This window comes from Otolemur garnettii, unplaced genomic scaffold (genome assembly GCF_000181295.1).
Source record: "Otolemur garnettii isolate 467f Iridium unplaced genomic scaffold, OtoGar3 scaffold00107, whole genome shotgun sequence".
NCBI lineage: Eukaryota > Metazoa > Chordata > Mammalia > Primates > Galagidae > Otolemur > Otolemur garnettii.
Window position 1 is genome coordinate 5,537,108 of NW_003852502.1, and position 12,531 is coordinate 5,549,638.

General features: G+C 37.8%; 1 protein-coding gene across 2 annotated transcripts in view; it reads right to left on the reverse strand.

Annotated features, from left to right (window-relative positions):
• Positions 1 to 12,531, reverse strand: part of SENP6 (SUMO1/sentrin specific peptidase 6) — a 105,923-nt gene that overhangs the window by 11,482 nt on the left and 81,910 nt on the right. For both annotated transcript variants that reach the window (XM_023517263.1, XM_012809526.1), the window contains 3 exons: positions 9,583 to 9,702; positions 7,997 to 8,089; positions 3,198 to 3,616 (listed from right to left, as the gene is read on the reverse strand). In XM_023517263.1, the coding sequence (XP_023373031.1) occupies positions 3,198 to 3,616; positions 7,997 to 8,089; positions 9,583 to 9,702 (632 nt within the window). The remainder of the gene's footprint in view (positions 1 to 3,197; positions 3,617 to 7,996; positions 8,090 to 9,582; positions 9,703 to 12,531) is intronic.

Here is a 12,531-nt window from a genome sequence, read left to right on the forward strand (position 1 = left end):
GTTGAGCTATAGGCGCCGAGCCAACATACACATTTTTCATGTACCATAGCAAGTCAACTGTTTCTTTCTTTCTTTCTTTTTTTTTTTTGAGATAGAGTCTCACTCTGTCACCCTGGGTAGAGAGCTGTGGTGTCATAGCTCACAGCAACCTCAAGCTGAGGAGGCTGCCCCAGCCTCCCAGGCAAAGGGGACTACAGGGACCCATCACAACAACATCTGGCTACTTTTTTTCTATTTTTAGTAGAGACAGGCTCTCACTCTTGCTCAGGCTGTGGTCTCGAACTTCTGAGCTCAAGCAACTCATCCACCTCTGCCTCCCAGAATGCTGGGATTACAGGCGTGAGTCACTGCACCTGACCAATTATTTCTTATGGTGCCAAATGTAAAAACACAAGGGAAAGTCGTGATAGCACACATTGTTATTTTCCTACAGCTGACCACATAAACCTAGACAATAAGATACAATTTCCCTTATTTACTACAGCAGGTTATGACATCAGTCAGTAGTCAACACTTGTGACTGTATGCGTTCAATAGTTAAAATTATGTTAGAGCTGTCTAAAATAAACTGTTTAAATCCTGTCAAGTATACTCACAGACCAAATAGAACTCAATTGTGGAGAAATTAATTAGATGACAAAAAACTTTTATAAGTCCTTCTTATCCTAACTTTTAATATGCAATTGTATAATGTACATATTTCCTAACTCATCTAGTAAAGTTACCTCTAGAAAGCACTCTTACTAAAGTACTTTTCAGTCAACAATCTCTTAAATGTATCTGATGAAAGCAATAGATCTTACTACTGAAAAATGTGCAGACCTACCACATTTTTCCAAGTGTGGGACACTATCAGGAATGGATTAAAGCTATCATTAAAAAGGACAGAAAATATGAGAATTTTACACATACAATAATGTAAACCCACATTTGTGAAACAGTCACTTTGGAGTCTTTGCTTTTAAGGAAGATATAACTTACAAATGCATACTAAAATCAAAAGAAAATATTAATAAATGCATAAACTATTATAATAAAAATGAATAAATATAATAAACAGCAGCCTAAATAAACAGGTCAACATAGTGAGACTCCTGTCTCTACAAAAAATATAAAATAAAAAAAATTATCCAGGTGATGGCACATGCCTGGTAGTCCTAGCTACTTAAGAGGCTGAGGCAAGAGGACTGCTTGAGCCAGGAGTTTGAGGCTGCTATAAGCTACATTTATACCACTGCACTGCAGCCAGGGCAATAGAGCAAGATCTTGTTTCTAAAAATACAGATTAGTTTTTGCTTTGGTGTCCACTAGGATTTTTGAGGTTATTTTTTCAAATTTAATCCGATATTAACTCAATAAAAACATTAATTTGTAACAGAGGGCACTAGGAATCTCTGGAGTTTGTGTATATGAAGCCCTACACTTTGGCCCATTGCTTCAAGTTATTTTTTCAGAGGCAGGGTCTCACTACATCACCCAAGCTGGTCTTACTCCTGACCTCAATTGATCCTCCAGTTGCAACCTCTGGAGTAGCTAGGATTACAGGCACAGACAACTGGGCCTGACTTAATTTTATATGTGAATTCACATTAAAGTATGTAAGATTACTGATCAAAGGGACACTTCTTTTTTTTAAATAGCGCTACTGAAATTTAATTCCTATGCCACATCATTTATCCATTTAAAGTATAAAATCTACATAATGTCTTTTATGCCCTATACCAACTTTTCATCCAAAGAGAATTTATTACATCTATTCACAGATTAGTAAGTTTGCAAGGCACATATTACAATATGTTATGGATTTTTATGGAGTAGATTATTTTGCTAGTGAGTTAAAGAGAAAATTATATAGTTGACTCGATATCAAATTAAAAATTTGAATAGAAACTATACATTTCTTTAACAAGTATCAAAAATATGAAACTAACTCAGAGGACAAAAACCCAACTTATTAGAGCTGAAGGAAAATAAAAAAGCAGAGAAGAAATTAGTGCCCCTCTTCCTGTTGATAACAGCGTAGGAGAGTGAGACAAGTGTAGAACTAAGCTTTTAACTAGAATGTCAACTATTTTGGAGGAGAAAGGTTCAATTTCTGTCTTGGGCCACTTGATCTTTTAGAAATCTATGAATTGAAAAGATTGAACTAATTTGCCTTACAGATCTAAGGTTGTGGAATTACTGTTTATGCTGAATACATTTCCTGTGAAATAAAAACAAATCTAAGTTTCTACAAATGGAAAATGTAAACCTTGTACTATAATTCTAAAACTGCATTCTCTAGGGATAAGGAAAAGAGAATGACTACAAAGGGGGCACCCGGGGACCTGTGGTAAGGAAAAGGCTCTGCATTTTGGCTGCGGTAGGATTACACAACTGCATACATTTATCAAAGCTTACTAAGCTATACTTGTAAAATGAGTGACTGTCGTTTAAAGTAAATTATACCTCAAAAAAACTTTAATTTTTTAAATGATATTTTATTTTTATTTTTATTATTTTTTTTTAAGACAGTGTCTCAAGCTGTTGCCCTGGGTAGAGCATTGTGGTGAGCACAACCAGAACCTCAAACTCTAGGGCTTAAGTGATTCTCTTGCCTCAGCTTCCCAAGTAGCTGGGACTACAGGCGCCCGCCACAATGCCCGGCTATTTTTTGCTTGTAGTTGTCATTGTTGTTTGGCAGGCCCAGGCTGGATTCGAACTCGCCAGCTCTGTGCTTGCCTAGCCACTGAACAACTGGCGCCAAGTCTCTTTAAATGATATTTTAATCCTATTTATTAAAAGATTCCATTTATTCTTCATTCTTTCACAACATTATGGGCCAGGTGTGGCATCCTATGCCTATAATCCTAATATTCTGGGAGGATGAGGTGGGAAGATCCCTTGAGGTTAGGAGTTGGGACCAGCCTAGATAAGAGACCCCATTTCTATAAAAAAAACAGAAAAATCAGGCAGTAGAAACCAGAAAAATCATGTGCCTGTAGCCTCAGCTACTCAGGAGGCTCAGTTAGGAGAATCACTTGAGCCCAGAAGTTTGAGGATGTTGTGAATTACAATGACAATGGCGCCCACTGCCACTGCACTCTAGCTAGGGAAACCGAACAAGACTCTGTCTCAAAACAAAAACAAAAGCAAACCAACAGTAACAAGAACACCCTCCTCCCCCACCATGCACACACATTTAGGTACATACATACCTGTTTTGGGCACAGAACTTAAACATTCATTCTGAAGGCCATTCTCACTTTTAGTCCTATCAGCAACTTTCAGGCATGCAGACTCTCCTATATCTGATTCTTCATTTTCACTTGGAGTATGATTTATTTTTTTCACACTACATATGTTTCTCCGGTAATGAGGGTCATTTTCTTCCTGTCCAGCATTAGAATCAGTTACAGCTATGCCATGCTTTTTGTTTAGCATCTTCTTAATTATAGGCTTGGGAGAAGAGTTTTGTGAACAACTGTCCACTTCACTGGCTGAAGGAGAAGAAGTACAACTGTCCTCTCCAGCTGAACTTTTTTGTGTGACTGCATTTTCGTGGTAATGAGGATTAGGTTCATACTTTGCTTTTTCCAAACCAGGAAAACAAACAACAGCCAAAAACCAGTGTGCACTGTAAAATACAAATGAAACCACTAAATATATTAGAAAAGTTTCTTATATTTGGCAATATCTATCAGTTGAAATGTTTTTTCCTAAAATTTTTGAGAACAAATTTATTAAGAATGCTTAATTTTTTCAATTCTCAATTTAGTTTGCTTATATGATTATTAAGAGAATATAATGTCTATTCCAAAATAACATAATTTTTTTGTTAGAATTATGTAACCTTTATTCACTTTTGCAAACAATCTTTTGAAACCTTTTATTATTTTTGGAATGAAAAATTCATCTTTTTCTGGCAATCATGTCACCTTATAATTCATTGTCCCCATTAGGCTTCCCTTTGGCATCTTTATATGAGAGCATACAAATCCATCTGGCCTTAAGATTAAGATGTCTTCAGAAGTCTAATTAGCATGTGTAATTTTTCAACCCTAAGTAATGTACATAGGTTTTTTATTTTACTATACTTGGGTTACTATTATCAAGAAGGTAGGAAAGGGTTTAATATTGAAAATACGAATACAAGTAATCTTTTGTTTCGTATCGAATGGCAAATACATTAAAAGGAAATAACATACCTAACCTAGTCATTGTTAGAAAAATTCAAGTACTATACAACTTTCAAGTGGGTCTCATGATATAGATGGATTCAGGTTATCTCACTTCCCAACAACACAGTGTAGGCCATCAACAAGAAGCTGTATAGTCTCAGCTAATATTTGTTAATCAATTTTTTTTGAGACACTGTCTCATTCTATTGCCCAGGCTAGAGTGTCATGGCATCAGCCTAGCTCACAGCAACCTCAAACTCCTGGGCTCAAGTGATCTTCCTGCCTCAGCCTCCCGAGTAGTGAGGACTACAGGTGCCTACCACAATGCCTGAATAGTTATTTTCTTTTTTTTTTTTTTTTTGAGACAGAGCCTCAAGCTGTCCCCCTGGGTAGAGTGCCGTGGCATTACAGCTCACAGCAACCTCCAACTCCTGGGCTCAAGCGAGTCTCCTGCCTCCGCCTCCCAAGTAGCTGGGACCACAGGCGCCCGCCACAACGCCCGGCTATTTTTTGGTTGCAGCCGTCATTGTTGTTTGGCGGGTCCGGGCTGGGGATTCGAACCCGCCACCTTAGGTGTACGTGGCTGGCGCCTTAGCCGGTTGAGCCATAGGCGCCGAGCCTATTTTCTATTTTTAGTAGAGACGGAGTCTCACTCTTACTCAGGCTGGTCTGGAACTCTTGAGCTCAAGAGATCCTCCAGCCCCAACTTCCCAGAGTGCTAGGATTATAGGCGAGAGTGAACTGGTCTAACTAAGAAATCTGTTTAAGGGCCAACTAGTAGGTAGACACAGTGCTATGTGCTGGGATACAATGAACAGGTTACAGATGTCAGGTATCAAACACAATACTATTTGTTATATGGTAGGGTATTCAATACATATTTGCCAAATGAAAATATAAATTATTGTGGCATGTATAATAGTTATTCCACATTATTATTTCTGCAGAATGTAGGAGTACTCCTAGGCAGTACTAAAAATAACAATACTATTTCCTCAGATAGCATCTCATAGAAAGGTCATAAAGGCTGGCTCATCTTTAGTACTGTAAAGTCCAGATGGATGAATGTCTCTGTCTAGTTCCTGATTACTATTCTTCAATATCCTATGGATTAGATCAGGCTAGAGTAGAAGAAAGAACAGCCAACTTCCTTATTTCATCAACTTTACACATATCTGTATATAAATCATATCTCAATTTTAGAAATGTTAAGATGTACAATCATATGCTTTAAAAATTGATGAAATATGGTATTAAAAAAGTGATTCTCAACCAACATCTATAACTGAACTCTATCACAGTTCCTAACATCTCTTAACTATGCCATATGGACAAGCTACAACTTTTCTGTTGCCTCACTTAACAACTATGAAACAACCTGCAAATCAAGAGGGCTTGTTTTGGAGTGCCTGCCCAAAAGAGAAAGCTGAATCCGACAGTCACTTCCAACCTCTAAGAACCAGAGTTTTGCTTTTATGATCTCTTTTAACAGCAACTACATTAATTTGAAATCATCAGTGGAAGAGAGGTAAGAACACGTTAATTCACTTATCTTAAGATGTATTAGATACAAATATCAAATTTGTGCTCCTTGGCAAGTACTGGGGCATTTTTTAAAGGTCTGGTGGACTTGAAACTGTGACAAATTTTAACAAACAGCTTAGAAAAGTAAGTTTGAAAAACATTAGTACCACCAGAAAGTTAAAAATAGATGAACTATATGGCAGCCTATCTAATATAATTTATGTATATAATTATTTGTAGCTTTACCTATTCAAAAAAAAAGAAAACACTTCAAAACAAGCCCTCTTGATTTGTAGGTTTTTTTCAAATACAAATGGTATAGTCCTTGTATACACTCTTTCAGCGGCCCTACATTTTAGATATTCTCTACCCTTTACCAAGATTACTAGAAGCAATGGTAAGAACGTCCCCCAACCCCACACAGTAACTGACAGGGATGCTCCTCTCTCAATTCTGAGTGTCTCATTGCATTTCCACTTTCAGTTTGTTTGTTTTGCAGTTTTTGGCTGGGACCGGGTTTGAACCCACCACCTCCAGTATATGGGGCCGGTGCCCTACTCCTTAAGCCACAGGTGTCGCCTATCCACTTTCAGTTTTTATAATTCATTTCTTTTTCTTTTTTTCCTTTTTTTTTTTTTTTAGACAGAGCCTCAAGCCGTCCCCCTGGGTAGAGTGCCGTGGCATAGCTCACAGCAACCTCCAACTCCTGGGCTCAAGCAAGTCTCCTGCCTCTGCCTCCCAAGTTGCTGGGACCACAGGTGCCCGCCACAATGCCTGGCTATTTTTTTTTTTTTTTGGTTGCAGCCATCATTGTTGTTTGGCGGGCCGGGCTGGATTTGAACCCGCCACCTTAGGTGTATGTGGCTGGCGCCTTAGCCACTCGAGCCATAGGCGCCGAGCCTATAATTCATTTCTGACAAATGGCTCTCCCCTCTTTCACCCAGTAGGCAGCTTGCATGTTACTTTGTAGGATAAATTTATGTTAAAAAACCCTTTACTGGGCAAAGCACAGTGGCTCATGCCTGTACTCTTAACACTTTGGGAAGCCAAGGCCAGGAATTTGAGAACAGCCTGAACAATACAGCAAGACCTTGTTCTACAAAAAACATAAAAATCAGGGCAAAAAACATAAAAATCAGGGAAGGAGAGGGAAGGTCATGGTGTATGGCACACCTCTTGGGGGTGGGACACAATAATAAGAGGGACTTTACCTAACAAATGCGATCATTGTAAACTAATTCTTTGTACCCTCAATGAATCCCCCCCTCAAAAAAAAAAAGCCATAAAAATCAGCCAGCCATGGTGATGTACCCCTGCAGTCCTAGCTACTTGGGAGACTGAGGCAAGAGGATTGGTTGAGCCCAGAATTGAGGTTGCTGTGAACTATGATGATGCCATTGCACTCTAGCCCATGCTGAGTGAGACCCTGTCTCAAAATAAAAACAAAGAAACACCCCCCCAACTCTGTTTTGAGAATGAAGAAATTAAAGATTAGTTTTAAAGTTGGTTTTAAATTTTACTATGACATTATGATTGAGAATTATATGCCTTTCAGGAAATTCTATTTTTCAATTATCTTTTTGAACTAGCCTACCAATCGTTGATCAGGCTAATTTGAGAGTGCAGATCTCACAATTAAAATATCATTTTAAATAGACAGAGTCTGATTATACTATAGAGTGAATTTGTTTTTTGCATTCTAGCCTAGGCAACAGAACTAGACCCTGTTTAAAAAAAAAAAGTTAAATAGATTCTAATTCCTTTCTGTGACCTAATCACCTATTTGTTTTTTTTGAGACAGAACCTCAAGCTATCCCTCTGGGTAGAGTGCCGAGTCTCCTGCCTCAGCCTCCCGAGTAGCTGGGACCACACGTGCCCACCACAATTCCTGGCTATTTTTTAGTTACAGCTGTCATTGTTGTTTTGGTGGGCCTGGGCTGGATTCGAACCCACCAGCTCAGGTGTATGTGGCCTTAGCCACATAAGCCACAGGTGCCGAGCCTAATCACTTAGTTGTATATAAAATTTCTATAGACTATCTGCTAGAAAATAAGCACCACTTTTTAAAAAAAATGACATTATTTAAACACTGACCAATAAAATGAAATTAGAAAGGTTATCTAGTTTATGTTTGCAAAATTCAACATCTTATATGATTCACCAGGTAATTGCATTAGCTTTCATAAAATAGCACAAATATAAGTATACACAACAAATTTCAGAAAGAAGTTTGAAAACAGATGAATTCTTTACCTCCTAAGTGCATTTAAAGAAAATGCCATCACATTTACATAAAGGAAATTCTTACTCACGCTTCATTTAGGGGTACAAAAATAAAATCCTTCTCAAAAATATCTACATGCCGGGTCCATGTTTTTACTCTCCCATGTCGCTTTTGTTGTATGCTGTAAAACAGAAATGAACTCTAAGGTTCTGCAATATCTCCGGTGGTTCAGACTATATGCAGTGACTTGCAAATCATGAAGATTCAGACGTAACAGCTAAAACAACTGTATAAAATGGTTTGACAAGTTGAGGAAAGAAAACAGAGCATCTCAGATGGGAATTAGAAGGCCTGGAACTTCCCATCAACAAATCTGGAGGAAAGAGATATTTAACTCGCAAAGAGTTCCAGTGCTTATCTTAGACCAGAGTTCTAAGGCTTATCTTAGACTAGACCTCTCTATTATATTTATTACTGCAGAACTGGTACTACCAACTATTTTGAGAGGTTTACAACAGCATGACTTACAGTAACTGAGGAGAAGAGACAGGAAAAATAAGCATTATCTGATGGTAGACACTGGTCAGAAATCAATTATTTTGCATCACCGCTAAGATGCAAAATTAGGAACTGCTGTAGTAGAAAATATTATTTCTATAATACACAACAGTTACCAATTCAAGACTTTTAATGGTAGGTATGAAAAAATGTACCAACTTTTAAGTGTATCTTTTGGCCAATTATTACCAACTATCAGAACTACATGCCATCACTTGAGAGGAACTATAAACAAAATCACTCAGCATTTCTTTAATTTGTCTAAGAACCAACCAAAGAGCTTATTAAAAGTACTGATTCATAGGTTCTTCTCATATATTATGGATGGAATATCCAGGGTAAAACAGAATAATTTGTATTTAGCAAGTAAGACATTTTTTTTTTCTTTTTTGAGACAGAGTCTCAAGCTGTCACCCTGGGTAGAGTGCTGTGGCCTTACAACTCACAGCAACCTCAAACTCTTGGGCTTCAGCGATTCTCTTGCCTCAGAATCCCAAGTAGCTGGGACTACAGGCATCTGCCACAATGCCCGGCTATTTTTTGTTGTTGTTGCAGTTGTCACTCTTGCTTTAGCTGGCCTGGGCTTGGTTCGAACCAGCCAGCCTGGTGTGTGGCCAGCACCCTACCCACTGAGGTACAGGCACCGCCCAGCAAGTAAGTCATTAAAAAAAACCCTATTACTCATATTTAGTAAAGACTTTTTTAGATATTTAACCTAAAACATTTATGAATTCCAGGTATTCTGAAAGTATTAAATTATGAATTATATTAACTTTCCAAACTGGTAACAGAACTAAATGACATTATCTCAATATAAATGATTTATTTTATATATACATATATATATTTTAATATAATTTGGGGCCATATATATGTATAATGTATATATGGCCCCAAATTAGTGCAGGATTAGTTTAAGTTAACTGAATATGAGTCTGTGATGGATGAAAATGAACCTGACTGATTTGGTGTGTTCCTTCCTGGCCACAGAATTAAAAAAAAAACTAAGTGAAATGCACAGTTTATGTTTTCTTTCAATTATGTGATTTAAATTTGAAAAAAGTTAAATTTGAGTGATATATTACACCTGTTACATATTTTCAGAGTTTGACTTACGACAGATTAGTTGTTTCATGATTTCTCCTCTCTCTCTGATTAAGGCGTTTATAGAAAAAAGAACTAAATATATGAATTCGGTCAGCTTCTTCTTTCTTCAGTTTTTCAAGCACCAAATATCTATTTTACACAAAAATAATTCAAACAGAATGAATGCAACCATTCACTTCATATTAAAAAGTCAATCAATGATCAAATCTATTTAGCTACCACCACCAATCTCTATTCCTTAGAACTTAAAGATGTTATCAGCAAAGTTTACTTCATATTCTAGGCAATGATAACCACCAGATTACCTTTCGGCAATGCAAAGTGATAGTGATATAATTTTGAGAGTAAAATTGTAATTTGAAAGATTTAATGTTTATCTAATGTTCTAAGACCAGGGCATGTCTAAATCAAGAGTAAGAAGTAAGCAATGTCCACAAAATATTGGTACGTAAACTTTCATGGCAGCATTATTCATAACAGCCAAAAAGCATAAACAAAAATGCTCACTAGTTGATGAATAGAAAAATAAAATAGGCTCAGCGCCTGTGGCTCAAGTGGCTAAGGCGCCAGCCACATACACCTAAGGTGGTGGGTTCGAATTCAGCCCAGGCCCGCCAAACAACAATGACGACTGCAACCAAAAAGTAGCCGGGCGTTGTGGCCAGCACCTGTGGTCCCAGCTACTTGGGAGGCTGAGGCAGGAGACTCACTTGAGCCCAGGAGTTGGAGGTTGCTGTGAGCTGTGATGCCACAGCACTCTACCCAGGGGGATAGCTTGAGGCTCTGTCTCAAAAAAAAAAAAAGTTATATCCATAATGGAAAGTTATTTAGCAATAAAAAGAACCAAAGTGCTAATACTTATAACACAGAAGAACGCAGAAAACATTATGCTAAATGAAAGAAGCTTTTCACAAAATACCACACATTATATGATTCCATCTACATAAATTGTTCAGAACGTGCACATTTATAGAGATAAAGAAGAGACTGGTGGTTGCCCATGGCTGGGAGTGAGGTTGAAGAGAAATGGGAAGTGACTGCCAGTAAGTATTCAGTTGTTTTTTGGGTTAATGAAAATGTTCTAATATTGATTGACTCAACTTCTGAATATACTAAAAACACATGAAACTGTACACTTTAAATGGGTGAACAGTATGGCATATGGACTATATCTCAATAAAGAGATTTGTATTCTTTATTTCATTTTAGACAGTTCAGCTAATAAACCATGAAGACCTAGCCATATATGACTTTTTATGAAAATGTAAAATAAACACAAAGAACACGGTGGTAAGGTTGCAGCAGTGACTTTTTAGAGTGGTCTTACACTGGTGATAATTTTTCCTTATCTTAGTTATTTTTTCTATAGATCTATATCAAAACTACTGTGTTTCCCTGAAAATAAAACCTACCCAAAAAATAATCCCTAGCAGGATTTCTATGCATTTGTGAAATATAAACCCTATGCGGATAATAAGATCTAGTGATGCATAGCGCATAGCCACACCCTCCTTTTGGGGAGGAGCGGTTAAGGAAGACTGCAATACCTTTTATCTGCCACAGCTCCTTTCTCTGAGCCGTCCACACTTGCGCAGGTGCGTGTGTGGTAACCGCTGTAGCAAGCATCCTATTGCGCACATGAGAACGGCCAGGGGAAAGGAGTTCATGCATCACTAGCACCAGCTCCACCAACAAGGTCGGCTCTCCCTGTCAGGTTCCAGAAGAAGATGACTGAACTGTATTTGAATAAATGTAGGTTGTTGTATTATACTTAATAAAAAATAAGACATCCCCTGAAAATAGGCCCTCGTGTATCTTCTTGAGAAAAAATATACATAAGACAGCGTCTTATTTTCGGGGAAACACGGTAGTAACTACAGTCCTTTGTATCACAAAAAGAAGTTTCTTTCTCACAGCACTATGCACATTTAAGCTTATAACCATATACATTTTACCAAAGTTCTTACACAGAAACAGCAAATGCTTAAGAGATTTGTCCTCCCACTGCACATTCTTGAGAACGGTTTCTTTTATTTTTAAAGTTTGATAATTCCAAAGCTCAAGTTCTTTTTTTTTTCTTTTTGAGACAGAGCCTCAAGCTGTCCCCCTGGGTAGAGTGCCATGGCATCACAGCTCATAGCAACCTCCAACTCCCAGGCTCAAGCGAGTCTCAGCCCCCCAAGTACCTGGGACCACAGGTGCCCGCCACAATGTTTGGCTATTTTTTTTTGGTTGCAGCCATCATTGTTGTTTGGTGGGCCGGGCTAGATTTGAACCTGCCACCTTAGGTATATGTGGCTGGTGCCTTAGCCACTTGAGCCACAGGTGCCAAGCCCAAAGCTCAAGTTCTAAGGAAAAGGACATAACTTAAAAGAATACTTGCTTTCAGGCAACTCAGCATACCCTTACAAGAGATAACGTAAGACTTTTAAATCAATGCAAGACAGTTAAATCCATTGCTGAATTCTATAATAATATACAATAATGTAGCGAACTAGCTGTAAGTCCAGCCATATGGATGAACCAAACTACACTGTAAAACTGAATTAAATAAACAAAGGGATAATTCAAGTTAAAAAAAGGAAAAATATTTTTAAATTAAAAAAATTGACTCTACTTCATAGTGTAAAGAAATTTATGCCTTTTAAAATAACTAGCTTTGTCTGTCTTTTATATAGCCATAAGAATTTCTGTGATTACAGTTCTGGGCTTTTTAAATGTACATGTGTTAAAACTATTCATTTTAGTGGCCAGGTGCTGTGGCTCATGCCTTTAATTCCAGCACTCTGGGAGGCTGAGGCGGGCAGATTGCTTGAGCTCACAAGTTCAAGACTAGCCTGACCAAGAGTGAAACCTTACCTCTAAAAAAAAGCTGGGAGTTGGAAGTGTCTTGGATTGTGTGTGAAAACACCACACTGTACCCCCAAAGTGCATCAATGTACACAGTTACCATTCAAT